A 24,721-nucleotide genomic window follows, 5' to 3' on the forward strand; every position below is an offset into this window, starting at 1 on the left:
CGGCCCCATAGCTGGACCTGCCTAGTGCCCCAAATTACAAAATTTGCACCTGCAGGAAACATTCTCAGTACTGTGGTTAATGTTCTGGCAAGATATGAAGCAATGAACAATAACATTTATGGAATAAAATGTTCCCATTACATTCATATAACAATTAAAGTATTTGTTTAAATATACAGTTAGAATTATTAGCCCCCTTGTTTACCCCCCCCCCTCCCCCTCCAAAAAAAAAAAAAAAAAAAAAAAAATATATATATATATATATATATATATATATATATATATATATATATATATATATATATATATATATATATATATATATATATATATATATATATATATATTAAAATATTATCAGACTTACTGTGAAAATTTCCATGCTCTGTTAAACATTATTTGGGAAATATTTTGAATTAAAAGGGGGCCTAATAATTCTGACTCCAACTGTTTATAACCATTATATAATTTTAAATGAAATGTTAAAATAGACACTTTTAAAAAAAGTACAATTTCAAAAATCTGAATGATGCACTTAATTAAATGGAGAAAAAAAAAATGTTGGACACTTCATGCACTCAACAAACTGTCTTTTACAAACCTGAGGGTTGTAGACTCAGATGTTGTGTCATAGAACAATCTTGAAAAATTCATACACTATAGCAGAGGTCAAAGTGTGCAAAATAAGTGAGTATGGTGTTTCAGATACACTCACCTATACGCATTTTTTGTTTTTTATTTTTTTGCAATCAGAATTGTGTGGTGCACTGAAACTGACCTGGTCAGAAATGATTTACAGTGTTGTCAAAAATAACAATTAAAACATTTTAGGAATGCACAATAAATAAACGTGGAAAATGTGTATGTTTTGAGTAAAGTTAAATCTTTTAATTATCTAATTTTAATAGACACTGTAATGAAGATGATGATGATAAAAAAAATAAAAATAAATAATAATAATAATAATAATAATAATAATAATAAATTATTATTATTATTCATTCATTCATTCATTTTCCCTCGGATTAATCCCTTTATTCATCAGGGGTCGCCACAGTGGAATGAACCCCCAACTAATCCAGCATATGTTTTACACAGCGGATGCCCTTTCAGCTGTAATCCATCACTGGGAAACATCCATACGCACTCATTCACACACATACACTACGGCCAATTTGGCTAATTCAACCTGTACCACATGTCTTTGAACACAGGGAGAGCAAACTCCAAACGGAAATGCCCACTGGTCCAGCAAGGATTCGAACCATCGACCTTCTTGCTGTAAGGTTACAGTGCTAATCACTGAGCCACCATGTTCCCTTATTATTATTATTTTTATTATTATTCATTCATTTATTCATTCATTTTTTCATTTATTTTCTTTTTGGCTTAGTCCCTGGGGTCTGGGGTCACCACAGCGGAATGAACCACCAACTTATCCAAAATGTGTTTTATGCAGCAGATGCCATTCCAGCTGCAACCCATCACAGGAAAACATCCATACACACTCATTCACACAGTATGGACAATTTAGCTTACCCAATTCACCTATACAGCATGTCTTTGGACTTGTGGGGAAAACCGGAGAAAGTGTAGACAGAGACATTCATTCATTCATTCATTCATTTATTTTCTTTTCGGCTTAGTCTCTTTATTAATCTGGTGTCGTCACAGCAGAATGAACCACCAACTTATCCAGCATATGTTTTACGCAGCGGATCCCCTTCCAGCCGCAACCCATCACTGGGAAACACCCACACACTCATTCACACCCACACTATGGACAATTTAGCCTACCCAATTCACCTGTACTGCATGTTTTTGGACTTCTGGGGGAAACAGGAGCACCTGGAGTAAACCCACGCCAACATGGGCTTGAACCAGCGACCTTCTTGCTGTGAGGCGATCGTGCTAATCACTGAGCCATCATGAAACCTATTATTATTATTTATAATATTGTAAATATGTAAAACTAAATAAATATAAAAATTAATACTTCAGTACTAATATTTAAACATGAATAGATTTAATGAAGACGTTAGTATTCTAAGATATGTACAGATCTATTTTACTGTTAATAAACGTAGACGCACAGCTATTTTTATAAAAGAAGGTAACTAAATACTGAGCAACACACGATGACAGATACTATTTTCTAGCATTACCTCACCAGTACACGCACCAGATTCAGTTCATGAAAATCCAATGTGCTCCGTCTGCACAGTGTAACCTGATATCACTACAGTAACAGGATAGAAAATTGAGATCAAAAATGAATTCAGTCACTTAAAACAATATTTTATTAGTTGTCTTTTAAATTTGTTGAACTGTGTCAGACTTCCTGAAGTCCTGGACTCTAAAAATAGTGGCATCCGGTTTTTTTTTAGTCTTTGGTCATAGTGACCACACTGGTGGAAGATACAGTAGAGCGTTTTGCCTGAAGGAATACATATAATGTAGACCGATTGTTAAAAGAAAAGCTGGACAGTGTTAGTAACACAAACTAAAAAGTAATGAGCATTTTGAAGCGAGTGGCTGTTTAGAGTTTGCAGTATGCATCTGGTAGTTTTAAGCTTCCTGGCTGGATTTTTTGGAGCTTTAAGTTCAGTGCTCCTCCTGGGGTCTCTTGGGTCTGATTATTGGCTTATGGTGTTTGAATCGTGTGGTGATTCGGCCACTGAGGTAAGCCTATGTGTCTGATTACTTTAACCTCATAGTGATTAATGAAAAAACAAAACAAAAAAACAATACAGATCTTTTATCTGACCTTTCTCAGAATATTGGCTAAAGTGGTAATAGTAATATTAACAGTATATTTATTTAATGTCATGGTCTGAAAATGTTAACCCTAAAATATGTTAGTTATAAATTAATTTATTGGTAATGCACATTTTTTGACATTTTATTAAGTCATCAATTTTCCAGTGATGGGTTGCAGCTGTGACGACCCCAGATTAATAAAGGGACTAAGCCAAAAAGAAAAGGAATAAATTAATATTAAGTAATTATTTTAGCATTTATTACTTGTTTCATTCAAAAGTTAATTTTTTTTCTTGAATGTTCACAGAAATATTAAAAAATGTTATTTTCTTTAATGTTCACAGAAACGACATGTTTACAAATTCAAAGGCAAGATATGTACATTTTTTTTCTTTAAAATATTTAGAAACCACTTAAAAAGAGTTATATAAACAGTAGTTTGCTGATTTATGTTATTCCAAATGTTTTGAAGAAACCAAATACCAGAAGATACCATGTTTTAATAAAAAAAATTCAGTTTGATTTTACAGAAAACATAAAAACACCGCAGCTGCTTTCATATGTTGCACAGATTGGCATTTTAACAGAACCTTAAAAGTCTTTGTACAGTCGAAATGTACAAAGTTTAACAATGCTTATTTTACTAGTGCCCATTTTTAAACATTAGGTGAATAATTAATTCATGCAAGTTAATCCACTGAAAATAAAAATTGGTTTTGGTAATCTTGAATCAAAGTCTGACGATCTGCTCCTGCACTTGGAATGGCAGTCCTTCTCTGTTGATGTCAGTTTGATGACTTCAGCCACAATATTTTTAACCACGCCCCCTCTTACCTTTAGTTTGCTATGAGGGAATGTTGTGCAAAATCCAACCCAGGCTTACCAGGCTTATTGTGGATACTTACCCCAGTCTACATTTCTGAAGAGCATGAAACACATACTCAGAGCTATGTCTACTTGCAGTTTTTGTTTTCACAAATAAATAAATAAATAAATAAATAAATAAATAATATGCTACCTAATAATAATAACTATTAATAATAATAATAATAAATATTCAATAAATATCATTATTAAGAAGATTTTTTCATTTCTTTATATATATATATATATATATATATATATATATATATATATATATATATATATATATTTATATATGAGCAATATTACACAAGTAGCAGTGCAATATAGCTGTATATCAGCACTGGTGGGAGGCCTGCATGGCACAAGGCTGCGGGCCGAGTGCCTTAGCGTCCCACCAGTGCTGATATACAGCCATATCACACTGCTACTAGTGTGATATTGCATTTATACAATCGTTTGATGGCACAATCGTGTTTATAAATAAGCAAATCAAACACAGAGTGTCTAAAAACCCTTTTTTAGTAGGAACTACTTTCTTCCGCCATTCATTTACATCTGCAGCTGACATCAAAACAGCAGAAGCCGTTACTAATTTACCAACGTCATTTTAGAGCTAGTGTTTGAATGACTCTCTGTAGTGTAATGTCTAAAGTGAAGACAAAACAGCTGATTTAGCTCACACTTTAAGATTATAAGGCTGAACGTGACATGAAATGCCATCAGAAATATCTTCTTACAGTGTTACAGTCTACAGTTTTTCTCTGTTGCAATCGGGATATAATATAATTAACCCTGAAAAAAGCAACGCAATCACTACCAGACTGCTGTTGAGTTTGCGATAAGAAAAAACGCTAAACACACATTCCTGATATGCGAGTAAACTAGTATAAATACAGCACTACAACATCCAAAAGAGAGAGACCGACTTAGAATATCACTTACCAGTATACCTGCTAACATGTCTCTGAAAATCCAGGAGACTGGGGGTAGGGGGTGTTCGGAGGTGAGATCTCTGACACTGTTGAGAACCGGGATATGATGCAGTAGGTTTTGGGCAGCCGCTTCGATTGGGAACTGTACCAAAGTTGGCAACCTAGGGGTGTTTACAGACTATCAAAGAGGGGGGTGGGTGAAATTACACGACTTCTCTGGAAGAAATAAAAAACGGGATGTTTGCGAGAGATTGGTCTAAAATACGGGATACTCCTAGGAAAAACAGGAGTGTTGGCAGGTATGTTAGAAATCAGACTGTTATAATCTTCTAAGCATAAGGGCTTTTTATGCGGTTTATACATGGTTCAAACGATTGATTTGCGACAGAAAAAACTACGGGTTTTGGGAAACACTCGTCACTACATTGTTCTTTTCCCAAACGATGCATTATACTATGATAGTTCAGCCATGAATTGTCATTGTTTGGAAAATGCACTCCAGGCCAGCTTGCTGTTGACTGACAAACTGACCCACCCACGTCCTCCCCTAAACCCAACCGATAGTGTTTTCGGATTTAAACAAACGTTCTCTTATTTAGAAAAACTGCTTCTTCCCCATGTGATCACGACTAGAAGAACCAGAAGCGGTTGAATGTGGCACAATAAAAGCTCTGCCTCTTTCACTTTGCACTCTTCTCTCATCAGCAATTGCTTCAGTATTCCCGATTTGCTTCGACAGCTTTCAGCCTTAATTTCAGCTTTATTCTAGCATGACATTACGTTTTGGATACTTTAGCTCATCCATGAATCTGATTTCTGTTTGAAGGCTGCAACTCCAATGATTCCACAAAGTCTGAGCGCTATCAAACTTATGTCTGTTCGTTATGAATATGTGCCCTCTAGTGAAGATAATCACATACCGTGCCTTTAACTTGAAAATATTGCTCAAAAACAAACATTTTAATTTGTAAACATCTTAAATGTCCAGTAAACAAGATTAAAGCTGTATGAATAACATAAAAAAAAAAACATGTTAAAAGTCAGTAAAACAGTCAAAACATTTGTGTGCTGGTCTAGTTTGTGGATGAGCACATCATTTAACCAAAGGAAAAATGCTTCATCATTCATTTGAAACTGCTTGCTAAGACATTTTTAGCATCGAATCAGCAGGACTTTTATAAAATCTGATTAATTTGAAAGAAAAATTTAAGAATTTTCTCTCTGTTTAGATTTTTGTTTTATTTCTTTAGGATATCTCTCAAACATACCCAGGCAGTAAAGAACAGACAGAAAACCCCCTTCTGTTCTATCATGAGGGTCTCTTTTGGAGATGTTCTTACCATAGCAGAGTATTTGGAGAGAAGGACAGCATGTTGGCTTTGTGGATCAGTAGGTCAACTCTATTTATTTTATGCATGCAACTTACATATAATGAACAACTGCATACACACACTCTTACACACATTTCCCATAGTCTTGATAATTTTTATATAATTAAACCTCTTTCGTAAAAGGTGACCCATAAATTGTGCAGTGTTTATACTGTATATACATTGAATTTAGATTCCTACATTATAGCATGATAAAATGCTTTATATTTTACAGTGTTTGATCTGTCTGTCTGTCTGTCTGTCTGTCTGTCTGTCTGTCTGTCATCCATCCATCCATCCATCCATCCATCCATCCATCCATCCATCCATCCATCCATCCATCCATCCATCCATCCATCTATTCATTTATATAATCTATCTTGCTCTAAAGTGATGTTTGTGAAGTACCAAGTAGTTCCTTTTACAAAGGGTTTTTAGACTCTCTCTATTTAATTTTCTTTTTCATATACAGGATTATGCCGGCAAATTGTTGTAAAAACGCAATATCACACTCATAGCAGTGCGATTTGGCTGTATATCATCACTAGTAGGACACTAAGGCACTCGACCTGCGTCTTCGTGTGTATAAGTATATGTATATATATATATATATATATATATATATATATATATATATAATTTGGCAAAGTGAAAAAAAATGAGAGAAATATTTAACAAAATGGTATTGTAATATAGTAACTTAAAATATCAGTGGCAGTTTAGCTTGAATTCTTTTTCTTAAACTTTTTTTTTTCCTGTGCAAAAATGTTTTATTAATTAATCAAACATAAATATCTTAAAGTGTAATAAGGACTAAAAACAAAGTATGGATATGTGATATTTGAGAAATGTTTTTTTTTTTTGTTCTTTTTTATACATTTGGCAAATGAGAAACAAATAAAACAAGCAAAAAAGATATATAATAAAAACAGATGACAGTACCTTAGAATTAATTTTTTTTTCTTGAGCTAAAATGTTTTTTTCTTTTTTTTTTTTTACATTTATTAACTAAAATTCTTTTTGATTTATGATCAAATATTTGAATATTTGTTTTCTACATTTGTCTGAATTTACCACTGGTGAAGTCCAAGAATTAACAAAGTGTCTTACACTACCTGACAATACACTACCTGACAAAAGTTTTGTTGTCGATCCCAGTTGTAAGAGCAACAAATAATAACTTGACTTCTAGTTGATCATTCGGAAAAGTGACAGAAGGTAAATTTGTCAGATGAATCATCTGTTGAACAGCATCACAACCATCACAAATACTGCAGAAGACCTATAGGAAATGCATGGACCAAGATTCTCACAAAAATCTGTCAAGTTTGGTGAAGGAGAAATCCTAGTTTGGGGTTAAATTCAGTATGGGGGCATGTAAGAAATCTGCAGAGTGGATTGCAACATCAACAGCCTGAGGTATCAAGATGTTTGTGCTGTCTATAATTACATTATAAACCACAGGAGAGGGCAAATTCTTCAGCAGGATAGTGCTCCTTCTCATACTTCAGCCTCTACATCAAAATTCCTGAAAGCAAAGAAGGTCAAGGTGCTCCAGGATTGGCCAGCCAGTCAACAGACATGAACATTATTGAGCATGTCTGGGATAAGATGGAGGAGGCATTGAAGATAAACCCAAAATAATCTTGATGAACTCTGGAAGTCCTGCAAGAACGCTTTCTTTGCCCTTCCAGATTACTTTATAATAAGTTATTTAAGTCATTGCAGAGATGAATGGATGCAAGCTCATGGGAGTCATACATTAATTGTTTTTCCACTGCACCATGACTTTTTTTTCTATACTGTACATTATTTCTGTTGTTAAGATTTTTGTCCAAGCAAAGTCAGACTTTACTGTCCTGTTTAAATAATTAAAAATCAAGGCATGGTCATATTTTATTTTGGCAAAATAAGTGTAATTTAGATGCCTTTGCCTTTTATATAAGCCACTTCTGATACCAAATGATCAACTAAAAGACACATTACTATTTGTTGTTCCTAAAATTTGGATAATTTGGTTTTGTCTGTATGTTGTGTGCAGGAAAATAAACAGCATGAGGTGGCAATACAATGGAAAACTTAAAATTAAAGAAATCTGCTTTCTGAATGTACTTTCAAATCACATCACATCTGGCTTTTACTTCCTCTTTTCTACCGATAGTAAGGCACTTATTTTTAAATTAATGCAAATGAACTTTCTGCAACTGCAACACCTGATTATTTGCTCTTTTTTGTAAACATACTGCATTATTTTCCACCAGCTAATCTGCCATCCCAGAAACTTTGTGTCCCAGCCTACTTGTCTCATGCTCCCAGTTCAGGACATCTCAACAGCATTCAAACCTCAGTTTCTGTCACAGGTATATGTTTTTGGTTTATGTTGCCAATATGCCACAATGTATGAAGTCAACAAAGTAACATAACCTGATTTTCCATTTTTAGTGCAAAGGGCCTTCTGGTGTGCTATATTTGTGGTGGGTGTCTTCTTAGTGATGATTGGTGGTTTCATCACTATCTGTGCAACACCAGGAACCAGCCGCCGGCTTTATGAGGCTGGAGGGGTTTTCTTTATAACCGGTGGTGAGAAATAAGTTTGTCATGACACACATTTTATATCTGCTTTAAGGGATAGTTAAAAAAAAAAAAAAGAAAGTCACTCACACTCGAGTGGTTGTAAACTTTTTATGAATTCTTTTTTTCTGTTGAACACAAAACAAGATATTTTGAAGAATGTTGGAGACCAGCAGCCAATATTAGCCATTAATATTAGGAACAAAACAATTATTATGGAAGTCAATGACCGCTGCTTTCCAACATTTATTAGAATATCTTTTCTATCTTTTTTTTTTATTTTTATTTTTTTTTTACAGAAAATTACAATTATACCTGAAAATTATTTTTAATTACCGGAGTGATTACTTTCTGTATACTGCATTTTAATCTTGTTTATTTCATTAGGACATTAATGTAAACTGTAATAATTGCCAATTAATAAAGTAGCAATTGCTGATTCTCCAAATTCCCAAGTCAAACACTCCCTGATACTTAATGAAGAAACACAAGAACAAGTTTGATAGTCAGCATTTTTATTGATATCATGGAAATAATATATATATATATATAAAACTGAAAACTATATGCAGAAACATTTTAAAAAATAAATAAATAATTAAAAGTACAACCCCAAATAAGAAACAGTTGGGACAGTATAGAAAATGTTTTAAAAAAAACATAAATACAAGCAGATCTGCTGAAGCAGGAAATAAACTTTATTGGACAGTGTGCAAAGTTCAAGACCTCGAGCATGCATTGAAATATTGTATTCCAGTTCCTGTGTCATTCATACTGGACACTAGATGGTGCCCTTAATGACAAGTACTCTTAATGTCAAGTACCACAAAACGTAGTTACAGCCACAAATGCCAGTTAAAACTGTACTAAAGCCCTATGTTAACAGTGTCCAGAAGCGCTGTCGACTTCTTTGGGCTCAGAGGCATCTGAGATGGACCATCACACAGTGGAAATGTGTACTGTGATCAGATGAATCAGTATTTTCAGGTTCTTTTTGGGAGAGAAATTGACACTGTGTGTTCCAGACCAAAGAAGAAAAGAAACACCAAGACTGTTACCAGAAACAAAGTGCAAAATGCAAACATGTTTGCAGGAAGAACGGGACAAAATTACAGCTGAAACACTGAATCACTTGGTGTCTGTATCACAAAGTGGTAAATGCTTTACTGTTAACTTATTTTTGAAATTAGTTGTAAGAACCAAAATAGGAATACGTTTATTTAAAAAAAAGAAAAAATAGAATCACAAGGAACACATTAAATGGTGCGCTGTTGTTTTCTCTGCAATGAAATACAAGTCAAAGTAAATTTAGAAATTCTTTTTCTATTTGCATTTTCCTAATTGTCCCAACTTTTTTTCTAATTTGGGGTTGTAAATAAAAAAGATGCAAATATAGTATCCGGCCTTGCTGATTCTCCGACACCAATATTTCAATTACGTATAAAAGAAAAATCGCCCTGTGACCCTGAGATTATGGACATTAACCTCATGATTTTCAGTAGTATTACAGCCATGCATGGGCAGTATTCATGATAAAAGTATTTCAAATATGTATTTTAATAACAAAACAGTATTTTGTCATTTGTATTTGATAGGGTTTGTGAAAATGGCTCAACAATTTGTATCAGAATACTTTAGTGTCTTGTATTTTTAAAATACTTTGTAAGAAGTCTATGTGATTACATCATAAAAATGTGGCCTTTAAAAAAAATAAGAAAAAAAGACAAACAACATAATGTCCTACAGTGGTGATACCTACAGAAAATAAATCGGCTGTTTCAAGTGCCAGTAGCTGATCTGCAGGTGCTCTTTTGTTCATTACAAACTTGGACATTGTTAATTAGTATGAGACAAAAATATTAATTATTATCCCAATCTACTGGTCAAAAACTTTCAATATATTTGAGGTATCGTGTTTACATTGTGTTTTGACGAGTACAATTGCAAAAAAACATGATTTATGGAAATTACTAAAACTGAAAATTTTAGTAGTTTTCAGAAATTGTGATTTTATATTGAGTTATGAAGATTTCAATTGCAAAAATTTGAATTATAACACTTTTAAGAGATTTAAAAGCAATTTTCACAATCAATAGATATACAGTAGTATATTCCAACTCATTATCTGCATTAAATAGTTTTTACAGGGACTAAAGAGATCATCTTCAAGGCCTGTTCTTTCTGTACGAAACTTGTACAAAATATTTTCTAAAATCAAAGATAAAAACAAGTTTTATATATAAAACTTACATTTTTATTCACACATAATGTAAGTTTTTCTGAATAAAACTTATACAAGTTACTTTTTTTATGAATAACTCCTCATGTGCAGTAGAAGTGAATGAGGTGCAGAGAAGCTGACTAAACTTGATCAGAGAAACACTGTTGTTATCAATCATTGTTCACTTCACTAAATCAGTTTAATGGTGAAAACATGCCTATTGATGAAAGGTTTGCAAAAAATGTCTTGCTCCTTTGTAAAAGTATTTTTTAGTATTTTCAAAATACAGTATTTTATTCTGATACATTTGTGGCTTCTGTATTTTGTAGTTTATTTTGATAAATGTAACACTAAGGTATTTGGTATCTTATTTTAAAATACATTTTAAAGAGCCCATATTATACATGAAATAGGGTCATATCTTGGTTGTAAGGGTCTCCAACAACAGTCTAATATGCATGCAAGGTCAAAAAACACTTTTATGGTCTTATAATCTGCATTTATTTTTACCTAATTATCCCAGCGACTCCTGTATGAATCGTCCAGTGATTCATTTGTTCCCAAACCCCTCCTTAGCGCGAAGCTAATCTGCGCTGATTGGACCAATGACAGCCTGTTGCGATTGGTCGACTGCCTTCAGTCAGAGAGTGAAATGGCCAATAGCTAATCAGCAATATAAAAAGTAATCACAGTTCATACACGCTCGATAGTGTAGGCGTGGATTTTAGCTGCCACACACACACAAATACACACACACACACACCTACGGACGACAACGCTCCCGCTTCCGCCCGCACCCGGCAGGTTTTAGCCTGAGAACCCGCTCCGTTTTCTGCCCGCCGCGCCCCATCCCGCTAGAGCGGGGGAGAACACAACCAAAAGTCACCCAGCTATACAGTCCAGACAACCAAGATGTCTGTATAAACACACACACAGCACCAAGCACACAAAGCTCGCTCTCGCTCGCTCTCTTTCTCTCTCTCTCTCTCTCTCTCTCATACGCGCGCGTGCGCACTAACACACACACACACAAGCACCAAGCAGACTCTCTCTTTCTCATTCGCATAGCAATATCCGTGATATTGCTAGACAGCCCGCTCCCGTCCCAAATTAAACCGCTCCCGCGATTTATTCGGAAATTTATTCCCGCGCCGCAGAAATCTGGCGCGGGGACAGAATGCAGAACTCTACCACGGAGCTCCATAAACAAAGCAGCACGCATCGCGTTTTTAACGTGACTTTGCACGCGATAAGAGAATATAGCCAGTTAACCGGATACAGTACACGCGGTTACAAGTAACAAATCACAAATACAAATATTTGTAATATTATACAAATATAAACACCGACATGTTTGTTTGTGTGTGTGTGTGTGTGTGTGTCTGGGTTTCTGCGTCAGAGGGCGGGGCCTCAGGTTTGAAATCTCCCGGGTTTGCGCGTGCACGTGAATAACCTGGTTTCATTCATACGTCATGGCGAAACACCTAATGAATCGGTATCAAGGCGACTCGTTTGAAGCACTATGAGTCGACTCTTTTATAGATGAATCAACCGTTTTAAACACTGTATACTTACAGATTTAAGCCTTAGCTGGATACTTCACTTCACTTAGAGCTGTGTTACACACTACATGGAGGGGAATTTTCTAAAACCCATAATATGGGCTCTTTAATGTACTTTTGCCCATCCTTGATTACAGCATGTGAGCATATATCAATAACTTTTGTTATTTGTTTTTGGCACCTTATAGAGCAGGGGTCACCAATCTCGGTCCTGGAGGGCCGGTGTCCCTGCAGGGTTTAGCTCCAACTTGCCTCAACACACCTGTCTGGATGTTTCAAGTACCTAGTAAGACCTTGATTAGCTTGTTCAGGTGTGTTTGATTAGGGTTGGAGCTAAAATCTGCAGGAAACCGGCCCTCCAGGAACAAGTTTGGTGACCACTGTTATAAAGAGTTTGGACACAAAATGTTGCATGACATCATATTTTATTAGGTAACAAATCTCAAATATTCTCATTTTGTCATATAGGTCTCTTAATCATGTTAAAAACAGAGAAATATAAATATAACTTAAATATAAAATATAACTATAAATATAACTTAAATATAAATTTTATTATTGTACATTTTTATTTATTCAAGTAATGGCAAATCTGAAAGCAGCACCATTACTTTTTCAGTAACACATGATTTGGCAAAAACTATTTTAATATGACTTGCTGCTCAGGATCTATTTCTTCTTATTATTAGAATAACTTATATAATTTATAATATATTTTGAGGAAACCGTGACACACAACCAATCAAAGACTTAACAAGCACGCATAGTGATTTCTCTCTCTCTCTCTCTCTCTCTCTCTCTTTTTACAATACAGGTGTCTTAATTATGTCTGTAGTGCTGCTGTTTGCTGTGTGGGTACAGGTCTCGGACTCTTTGGAGCGGTACGGCCTCCAGCGCAGGCGTTTCGTGTGCCCTAGTCTGCAGCTCCACGTTCACTATGGTCCGTCTTTTATGTTGGCTCCCACCGCTGCTTTCCTCTGCCTGCTCACCGGCCTGCTTCTCCTGCTTATTCCCTCAGCCAGCAGAGCATCAGACACAAACACACAGATCCGGCTGTCAGCACTCAGAGAAGACGATGTGTAGTGTTGTCTCGTGGACATGACGGTGACTCTTTTCCAATGTTCATGACAATCAAGATTCTTTCATCATTAAACGGATAGTGAACTCAAAAATGGAAAAAATCCCCTCTCACCCCCAAGCCACCATCTGTGTTTATGACCTTTTTTTAGATACAAAAACGGTCTTTATATAGTATTTATACATTTTTTCCTGACTCCACCAACTTTACTGTCTTGACCTTATACTTGTTTATTGTTTTTGTCATTGTTTTCGAATTTCCTAATCAGTTGCCTATGGGAGAAATGACTAGGAATAATAAACGGCAGAAAACTGTCAGACTAACAAACTCTAAAAAACAAGTATGTTTATGACTATACATAAAAAGTAGATTAATAATAATAAAATATAATAATGTAATATAATGTAAATGTAATAAGAAAATATAAGTTTGCAACATGAAGCAGCATAACAAGCCGTTTTTAATGCCTAAAAATCAATGGAAGTGAATAAGAGGGGAAGTCTCGATTCAAAAAGATTCCATTGGCTGCACCCGCTCGTACATCAAGAGTGTTGCTTTTTTTTTCTAGAAAATCGAATTTAAATATGTGGATTGAGCTTCCAAAGGTATATTGTAAAACCTAAGGTCACTTTATTATTCTGTGTCAAATGTGTGTATATGATCTGGCAGTGTCTTTGCTCAACAGCATTCCCCTTCGCAGCCTGATGCGGACAACATAGGCTCATTTTGAAAACGTAGCCCTATACATTTCTGGAGATCACAAACTATTTAGCCAGAAGTACGTATGGCTGCATTTCGTCTTTAAAACAAATGCTACAGTGCGGTATGACGCTGTTCCTTTTTGTGCTTAACCGGGGACAGCTTACCTCGATATGGACGGCTTTTTCACTTTTACCAGTTTGTCCAGTTCGCTCGCCATAAAATTTTGACGGACTTGAGAGAGAGAAGAGTTGACTATGATGATAGGGTTCAAGTCTGGCGTAGAACGGTTATAGAAAGGAGGTTAGACAAAAACAGAAGCCAAAAATGTAAATAAATAATTAGGTAACAGGGTGAGAATGTGGTAAAATCTGAAAACATGGTAAAAATCAGATGAGGGCTTTTCTTTTTCTGGATTGCTTTATAAACCCGTCGGTTGTGTTTAGAGAAGGGGGTGGACGGGTCAATCAGGCTTTTGAAAAAAACTGTTGGTTGGGTTTAGGGAAGGAGGAGGGTGGGTAAGTCGATCGGTCAGTCAGCGAGTCGACAGTGGCCTCTGGTGGATTTACACGAGAACAAGAACTACAAAAAAAAAAAAAAAAAACGTCGCTCCTGGAATGTACTTGGCGCTCTTAAGAAATGTATATAGCGGTATGTTTTCAGAATAAGCCTGGATTGGATGTGGACCCTAATGCACACCTCTCAAAAATATTTGCTACATGTAGCAACGATGTGTAGCGCAAGAGCTGTGATTGGTTGTGGTTATGAGTGTGAGCGGGGCCGAGAGCCATCTGAGAGGAGCGAGTCTGGTGGCGAGATTGTTTAACAAGTGTTCCGCGGAGGAACTCAAGATGAAAACTTTTGTCTGTTTACATTGTGATTAAAGTTGTCCACCTCTATCTGCCTTGAATGAGTGAGTTTGAGCTTCTTGTTAAGTAAATTAGAATTGCACATATTACTGGTGTAGACAAAACACCTTTGAAGAATCTCAAGACCGAGAAACATAGAGACCCCACTGTGTGCTACAATTTCGGAAGTGTTATTGCAGAGCAAAAACAAAACAAAAACAGAACACAGCAGTATAAATGCATGACTACTGTACATGCAAGACAAGTGTTGTGGATTACGGATCACTCGTCGCAGAAGTACTGTATAATTCAGCCTTAACCAGTGGTGTAAAGTAACATTACAAATACTCAAATTACTGTGATTGAGTAGTTTTTCTCAAGAATTGTAATTTACTAAGTAGTTTTAAAAATGTGTACTTTTACTTTCTCTTGAGTACATCTTTAGTGCTATATCAGTACTTTTAGTCCACTACTTTCCTTCAAAAGTCACTACTTTTGCAGTCACTACTTTATTTTTTCTTGTCTATGGGTATTAGAAAAATCAGTCCTTTGATTCCTGTCCAATTAAATCGCACATGAATGAACTACATCAAGACATGTCCGTTTTTTTTTTTTTTTTTATAATTATGTTATAGGGGTTTTTCACCTTTTATGGGGATAGGATAGTGGAGGACAGACAGGAAAGTATTAGGACCAGAGAGAGGGGAAGGATCGGCATAGGACCTCGAGCCGGGAATCGAACTCGGGTCGCCGTGAACACCATGGTGCTTTATGTTGGCGCACTTAACCACTAGGCTCTTGGCACCGACAACATGTGTGTTTATATATGCTGCAAACTGTTTGGAAGCATTAAAAATCTCCAAGATGTCCAAAATCTTTACACGCATTAACCCACAGACCGTTTAGATGCATTTTACTGATGAGAAGATGGCAGATGTTTACTGTATTATGGCCTTAAACACCCAGCAGGCACAAGACATTAACATAACTTTAGATTGACATTGTACCCTAACGTCATGGGGACGTTACATTTTGCTTGGAAATAAAAATCAGGTTGACGTCAAAACTCAGTGTCAGGCCAACATTAATGTCGAATGTCCAACCTAAAACCAACCAAATTTCAACATCTAATGATGTTACAGCTTGATGTTGTGTGGACTTTCCCACTATTACGTCTATCAGATGTTGGATTTGGATTGCCATACCTGATGAATAAATGTCAGTATTTGATGTGAATATGATGTTGGTTTAAGATGTTGGCTCGACGTTTGATTTTAGTCACTTTCTAACAATTATTTGACATCATTATTGGCATCAAAATAACATTGTCTTTACACTGGCTAGGCTGGCTATAGATTGAATTTTGGTCACCTGACATCAAGACCTTAAGCTAATATTAATGTCCTATGACGTTGTGTGGCTGCTTGGCAATAACTAAATGCGATATCGAATGTTACGTTTACACACACAAGCACAAATTACATGTAAATGCATCAGATTTAACAGTGTAATACTCAATACACACTACTTTTGAGTACTTTTAAAAGGGCTGCTTTTTACTCATACTTTGAGTAATAGTTACAAGAGATACTTTTACTCTATTTGCACTACATTTTTAGGCAAGTAATGGTACTTTTATGATTTTTCAGTACTCTTTCCTTCGCTGGCCTTAACCCATACACTCCCAGGGGTAATGCATGTCTTATAAAGTAGAGTAATGTATTTTTGTAACAAAAATATTAGTTTTTTTATACATTATAGAGTCAAATCACTGACTTTCGGCAGCTGCTGCATGCACATTCTTGACAACTTTTTGGTTGATCGACGCATGATGCATGACATTAGATGTAAAAACAGAAAGTTTAAAAAAAAGGATTTTATTGTAAGAGAAAAAAGAGTTTGAGAAATTGTTAAGAATTCGACAGCTGCCAGAGGTCAGTGATTTGAGTTTATAATTTAAAAATTATAAATATTTTTTCTACAAAAACGCATCAGTACTATCCCCTGGGAGTGTATGGGTTAGTTTTACAACGTATTTCTGCTTTTGCAAGCTTCAGAAACACCATGATAGTTAATATCAGCATTATGAACACACAAAGTTAAGTTTTGGTGTCTGTGAAAGCTGCAACCTTTTTTTTTTCCCCTCGCATTGTGATGTAATTCCAAGGCCGAAGTGGGACTCCTCTTCAGTTTCAAGCCTTAGACTGGCCCACTTCAGTTTACGACTGACTATTCTAAAATAACGTCATTTTCAATTCAGTACTTCACAGTGAAGATTTATTTGAACAGTTAACACAATGTAATGTTTAACAGTATCAGAATCTATTTTCTGTAAGAATTAGTGCTCATAAATATCCAAACATGTAAATGAAAAAATATCAAATAAGTACAAATATGAAGTAAGCTACATGTATAAAAGAAAAAAATTAAATGTAAAATTAAATTTTCTATTGACACCATCATGTCTTTTTCAAGGAAACAGCCACTTTAAAACTTCAAATATTTATCATAAATATGAGAACATTAAAGGTTAAATCTTCAACACTATATTCTTTAAAACATCACAATGTCCTTTTCTGCAATATCTGAATATATGCTGGATTTCATAATTGATGTTTGTATTTCAGTTTTTAATATTTTTGTTTTGAATTGTTTGCACTTGAGAATACTCGTATGTGTTGTTCAGATTAATGTTCTGTACATTTGGCGTTGTTAAAAATTGTGTGCGGGATCTTTAAGAACTGCGTCTGTCAAATCTGACGGCAGTGCGTTCCTTAGAAGACAGCGGAGTCACACAGTTTTCTTTACCGCATCTGTCATGGTTGAAATTTGAGGTTATGTTTTGTTTAGTTTATTTTAATTTGTTTATGTATCTCTGAGTGAAGATTAAAAGTCAAGAAACGGACTTCATAGATTTCTTTATTGGACATCATTAACATGCCGGCTGCATTCTGCTACTGGGGCTGCGAGAAAATAAATAAAAAGAAGGGCGCAACAAAATAATGAATAAAAAGATTGAGGCTATAGTCAAATAAATAAATGAATAAAGAAAGTGTGACTGCTCAGAGTGCAGGCAGCTAGGGACTCCGGCCCTTTTGGCCAAAAAAACGGACCGGCCCATCGGGAATACTCTCAGTCCTCCCGATTAGCCAATCCGGGCCAGCATAGTTCCTAGGGAAACGGAATATTGAATGAGGAAAACAGTGGGTGTGGTTTGGTTTTTCTTCTGTGAGCTGTTTTAAAGTAATCATTTCATTCGGAAAGATCAGGTAAAGGGTTTGGGGAGAGTTATTACAACCCAACAGACCACCATTTCTGTTTGTTGTCAAAACTGACAGTTGGAGCGGTGTGGCTAAATTTGTTAGCCCCACCAATTCTTAAGACATACGTAATCTGACAATTTAACTAAAAAACAAAACAAAAACAACAGGAAATGCATTTTCAGATTTCAATGAAAGATTAGTAGGGCATTCATTCATTTTCTTGTTGGCTTAGTCCCTTTAATAATCTGGGGTTGCCACAGCGGAATGAACCACCAACTTATCCAGCAAGTTTTTACACAGCGGATGCCCTTAGAGCCGCAATCCATCTCTGGGAAACATCCACACACACTCATACTCATACACTACGGACAATTTGACCTACCAAATTCACCTGTACCGCATGTCTTTGGACTGTGGGGTAAATCGGAGCACTTGGAGGAAACCCACGCGAACGCAGGGAGAACATGCAAACTCCACACAGAAACGCCAACAGCTCGAACCAGCCACCCAGCGACCTTTCTTGCTGTGAGGCGAACGTGCTGCCCACTTCGCCACTTTGTCGCCAGATTAGAAGGGCAAACAATTTTTATTTCTTAATAATATGTACAGATGAATTGTTCACCACAAAACTAGCAACTAACAGAATCATATTGGTTTTGATATCATGGGGACTTTAAAGTATAAATGAACAAAGTACAATTATGGGTTCACCAAGTGAAACAATGTCAAACAATGTTATGACATTTGAATGCACCAAAACAGACGCATAAGCCATAACCCACAACCTTATTCCTCAATATCTCCATAACTATCAGATACTAATTGGCTGAAGTTGGTTTTGGAATTTGGCCTAGCTTGCACTGAAGACAAAAGCATTTTTTCAAATATTTTTTACTGCATCTTTGACCCTTTGATGCACTACATGGGTCTAAATTGACCCATAAGTTTATTTTTTCTATATCTATTTTATAGCTTGTGCATCAAAGGGTTAATGAATATAATTGTTTTGTAGCAAATTATTTTACTGTGTTTCAAATGTGCATGTAGCCTACTACCATATAATATACTAGGTGCTATACATAAAATTTACCCTAAGCCCAGCCTTAATCCTTGTAGTTAATCTAGACACTTAAAGTACACATTAATTCCCATACTGTAAAAAAAGTGCAATTGATTTGTCATTAAACCAAAAAGTTATACACAAAGGGGCCACAAGAGGATGCTAGGGGATCTACAGAAAAACTGAGACTTTATAAAATGTTTATTTTAATGTTTTAATGTACACACGATCAACATATTGCTATTTTTTTCTCTGGTCAACTTTAGACTTTAAATTAAGCCTTTATAAATTATTAAAATCCTTAAATTGTGACTTGCGTAGTAACTATACTGATGAGAACTTATGTTATCTGTAACTGTGAATTTATTGTGATATTACATATGTGGAGTGAATGTTGGTGTAATTATTTGTAAATTTGATTGTAAATGATTGTAGTTTTGTAAATGTAATTTTTGTAAATGTACAAAATGCACTACAATGTTTAATATCTTTAAATCATAGTCTCTTATGCTCACCAAAGCCACACAACAATAAAATAAACAAATAAAAATGGAAATTCTATTTCACTATTTTGCTGTCTATTTATTTACTTATTTTATTAGTGTACATTTGTATTTATTCCAGTGATAAGACAACTAAAAACAGCATTATTAATCCTTTAGCGTTTTCATGTTTTAAAAAAAAAGTTTTGAAAGTGACAGGACAATTTTTTTTCATAAATTTAATTAAACAACTCTTCTGTGCTTACCAATGCTGCAGTTTTGAAACCAAAATTACAGTAGTATTGCATATTATTATATTTTAAAAATATAATATATAAGTATATGTCTACTAAAGATATGTAATATATAATGTTATATAAATGTTATATATATCATGTAACATTTAATATATGTTAAATGAGAACACAATTTAATATGTTGATGGGCTTATGTTTGTCTGTGTTATTATGAATTTTTAAATCTGAAACATATTTAGTAATATATATTTTGTGAACTCTACGATCCACTACCACTCAAAAAAATCCCAATAATTATATATTAAAATAGAATACATGGGACATTCTACCAGACACGTACATTTTCACTTATGAAAAATGTGACAGGGCCTGACCTTTAAGCTTGTCGTCTTCAAAAAACAAAAAAACAAAAACAAAACAAGCATACAATCATACAATTTAATGATAGAACGCATCCTTGATCACTGTCAGCTTCTCCACCTTTAAATGATGTCACTTCCGAGTCATAGGCTTAATGGTGTATTGTACTCATGTTATGGTAAATTTAATGCAAATGTGACAGAACTGACAAACATTGGGACAATTGTAAATTTATTTGTGTCATTTATTTGTAATATTTATTTGTAGAATTGATTTATAATCTCATGTTTTAAATCAATTGATGTGAATGATAACAACTTAAACTTGCTATTTCTTGATTTTTTTCTCTCTAAATAACAGTTTTTACCATAACAAAACTATTAAAGCTGTAGGTTCAATTGGGCAGAGGACAAGGACAATGACAGAGTTTGTAAATTTATAAAGTGTTTTTAATTATTATTTTTTTTTTTAATCTGAGAACCAATTTAATGACTTATTCTGTTACAGAACAACTCACAAAAAATAACCAAGAGTCCATTTTAGAAGTTTTTTTTTTTTTTGTGATGAATTTTTGTTTTATTCCCTGTATTTATGTTTTTAATTCAGGCACAGATAATGTACTTTTCTGGAAAAATATCTCACATATATCATATTAAAATAATTATTTTACTACATTTTATCGAATAAATGATTTGCAGAGAAAAAAGATTTTTAAAAGTAGATTACAGGTGCATTTGCAAAAGCTGTGCGCATTTAATTTGGGGTCATGATCACTATAAAGTGCCTTTTTAGAGTTAAAAAAAAATTAAGTTTGAGATTTTTATTTAACCACGTAGTTGTTGTATTAATTAGATATCATGCTGTAAGAAATTAATGTTGGTTAAGCTCCTAAACTTTTTATAAATATTCTGCAAGCAGAAAAACAGTAAACAAACCTCAAATTGTGTCAACCCTGTCATGGACAAATTCAAAGTATAAGTATATTTTTATTTAGGTGTGATTATAAAATATATATTTTCAGAAGATAATGTGTCCCTTTACCAACCCAACTATAGATTATGTAAAAAAGCTTGTTATATTAATGAAATAATGGGCAAAACATTTATTTCTCAATAAAATATGCAATCGTAAAACTCCAAATTATCATATGCATTTGTTTATATGGCAAAACATGTCTTTTTTTCACCAAAGAGGTTCCAATGACTCTAAAGGCAGATACTACAGGGACTGGGACTTTGGGGGTTTTACGGTGAGGTCATATGTTTATTGGTCAGTTTTAATGTCTCAGTAGTTGGGCTTTGGTCACACGGTCAAGAAAGATACAAAATAGTTGGTAAACTTTGCTCTGCCTCTTTTCCTGCTCTGCTTCTCTCCTGCTCTGTTCCGCTCCTGCTCTGGAGGCTATCATCTCTGGCTCTACTGCTCTCAGGCTTTCTTTGAGGCTTCCCTTTTTCTCTTTGTCTCTCTCTCTCTCCCTCCCCTGTCTCTCTCTCTGTCAGGTAACTTTATTTTTACATTTAAGCTGGGCACAATTAATATCATATGTTTTTATTGTTTCATATTTTATAATTTTATACAGTAATTTTGTAACTAATTCAGTTGTAACCATAGAGAATTATGATCATTAAACCATCTCATTATCAAGTATTTGTGAATTACTTTTGATTTAACATCAACACTGTATTGCAATACAATACAATCACATAACAGCAATGCTCTCTCACATTTTTAGCTATTAATACTGCCCTTATTTACATTTTTGGTATAAGATTGTAGAGGAATGGTTGGACTAGAATATCGTTTTTTTTTTTAGGAATTCTGCAAAACTACAATACAAACTGCTGTAGTAACATGTCCACCCTGTCATAGTGGAATATTAATTAATATTTAAAAAATCAGAAATCAAAATGTAGCTGTATACAAAGAGCTTAAATAGGGAAACACTTTACCTGCCACCAGTACATGTGTTAAATAAATGCTATCTTTAGCCCAAAATGTCCTCCCTGTTATTGTCCACCCTGTCACAATTCCTTCCTTGACAGGGTCGACATATGCATGGTTTTTGACACTTTATATTTTTATTTATTTAATATTTTATAGTTAATTAGTTAATGTTTTTATGTTACAACATTGGATATCCTTTTAAAATCCATATAATGCAGCTCATTGACTGTTTGAAAAAATACATGCCAATGTCCATTGTCTTGTTTTCCACATCATGTTCAACTTTTATGAAAATAAACAAATTATTTATAACCTCAGCAATCTTGCAGCAACATCTTGTGTGATTTCTTAATTAACCAATAAGGGCCAGTTATTATTTGAAAGTTTGACTAAATATTTTATTTATAGGTTTTTATTTCAAAAAGGATGTGTAAGGAATGGGTTAAGCTTAATAACATTCAGCTTCAAACACAATATGAGGAAAAATAGGAAACATAAGTGTAGATTACTGTGTGCACAGCAGATGTATTAACCTCCTCTCAAGAAAGGCAAAGTGGGCATGGGGATCCCAATGAGTACATCAGAGGGTTTCTTAAAGGGGCATTTACCACATCATGACAGGGTGGACAGCAGTTTCAAGGACACATGCAAAATGATTAATAATATTATGAGAACAAAATAAAAGTTTTCAACATGACTTATTTTATCAAATAACTTGTTAAAGACAATAAGAATATTTTGAAAAAATCTTTTTAATTTAATCTAATTTACCCACTTTTTAGACTCGCTGAAGTTGGCTGACCAGTGACATGACAAAATCAAATCCATTTAATGAAAGAATATGGCAAACATTGACAAAAACATAAATAAAATCACGTACAATTCTACCTGCATTTGTGTAAAGGTTTAACCTATTATATTAAAACAACAGAATGTCATTATTTCAAATCATGTTCATATAGGACAGATTCAATCTTGATGGACATCTAAAGCACTTTACAGTGATAATGGTTAAAGAATACCTGTGTTTTCTAAAATGTCCCCACTAGAGAGCAGTGTTGCTTCAGATCTTAATGATCTCCTCACGTGGAAGAAGCGCTCACCCCAGGGAACTGCGGGACTCATCCAAAAGCTGATCCCAGATAGCTGAAACAACAGTGCTGAGATTGAAAAATAAATCACTGTTTTATGAATAAGACACGGGAGCTCCGATAATAACTGTACATTTGAAATAAACATGAATCAAATTGGCACATTTTGATCTAAACCTCAAAGTTCCTCGTTTTCCTCTACAGGCACTCTTGCATGAAAGAATTACAATACATCCGTTCGGTCTATTGTCACACCTTTATAATTGGAAAAGGCAAACAGAGCCCTGAGAGATGCTGGAATTTGACTTCATCAGTGCAGATCTGTCTTTAATGTTTGACGCGACTGTTAATCTGAGTCGCGAGCTCGGCGCTGTATAATTACACCTGAACCTGTCACATCCGCTTCCGCCGCCGCGACCAACTTAAACATCTCTGTCAGTGGCGACCCTCGTCAAACCACCGCCACGAATTGATGTTTTAAGGTAGGTTTTAATGAATAAGCGGGAGTCAGATTCGGTCATATCACCTCAGATTCAATTTTTTTCTTTCTTCCGCGGCGTCTGTTGGCAGATTCATTACCGGTGCTTGCCCACAAACCCCCCGCGCGATATTTTCCCGCTGCTCGACTGTCACCCGCACGGGCTCGCGCAGTTGTTCGTCCCCCTCATCACTGAGGGTCTTTGTCCCAGAGAGATAGAAGTGTCTAAAACAATTACCTCAGGAGCTTTAACGACAGCCGGTGAAGCATTTTAATCTCTTCACAGCTTCTCTTGCAGATGCGGTTAAAAGAGGTGATGAGACGCGAACTGAGACTGTAAACTCTTACAGGCTTCCAATTAAATAAATAAAACAACCTATACAAAACTATGTGTCAAAGTTTACTGCAAGGTAAGCACAAAGACCTCTTTGTAAGTCTATCAATACAAAGCCCAATGTGAGTTTAAAATGATGTTTTAAACACATTTATTAATTGTATTATTTGTTTTCGCACCAAAGATTCTTACTATTTTGGTGAAAAAAAGATTGTAAAAGTAGGCTTAACTCAGGGACTAAGAGATTTTGTCATTGTGAAATATAATCTGTGCCTTCTCTCAAACTTAAGAACCTGGCATGTCAAAAATTACAGCTAAAAATGGAATTATGAGTTTCTCACACGCACACACACACACACACACACACACACACACACACACACACACACACACACACACACATATATATATATATATATATATATATATATATATATATATATATATATATATATATATATATATATATATATGCAATGCCTGTATTTTGTCATTTTTTTGCAGTCCACTTAAAATCCAACTTGGAAATACTTTTTATTCTTTA

The 24,721-nt window shown here is 34.7% G+C and overlaps 1 protein-coding gene and 1 long non-coding RNA gene across 3 annotated transcripts; one reads left to right on the forward strand and one right to left on the reverse strand.

Moving 5' to 3' along the window:
* The first annotated feature begins 2,220 nt into the window (after positions 1-2,220).
* Positions 2,221-14,964, forward strand: tmem182b (transmembrane protein 182b). 2 transcript variants are annotated; one of them, XM_005165868.6, is made up of 5 exons: positions 2,221-2,682; positions 5,810-5,948; positions 8,191-8,289; positions 8,372-8,509; positions 13,098-14,964. In XM_005165868.6, the coding sequence occupies exons 1-5, from the start codon at positions 2,554-2,556 to the stop codon at positions 13,364-13,366; spliced, it is 774 nt and encodes a 257-aa protein (XP_005165925.1). In that variant the 5' UTR covers positions 2,221-2,553; the 3' UTR covers positions 13,367-14,964. The 2 variants fall into 2 exon arrangements, with proteins under 2 accessions (XP_005165925.1, XP_073809881.1); XM_073953780.1 differs by lacking the exons at positions 2,221-2,682; positions 5,810-5,948 and adding an exon at positions 7,977-8,089.
* Positions 14,965-17,810: 2,846 nt separating this feature from the next.
* LOC137495836 (uncharacterized) lies at positions 17,811-23,996 on the reverse strand. Its single transcript, XR_011015834.2, has 3 exons — positions 23,892-23,996; positions 23,297-23,420; positions 17,811-18,079 (listed from the first exon to the last, which is right to left on the reverse strand). It is a non-coding gene; the product is annotated as an uncharacterized lncRNA (long non-coding RNA).
* Between the last annotated feature and the right edge of the window lie 725 nt (positions 23,997-24,721).

This window comes from Danio rerio, chromosome 6 (genome assembly GCF_049306965.1).
Source record: "Danio rerio strain Tuebingen ecotype United States chromosome 6, GRCz12tu, whole genome shotgun sequence".
Classification (NCBI taxonomy): domain Eukaryota; kingdom Metazoa; phylum Chordata; class Actinopteri; order Cypriniformes; family Danionidae; genus Danio; species Danio rerio.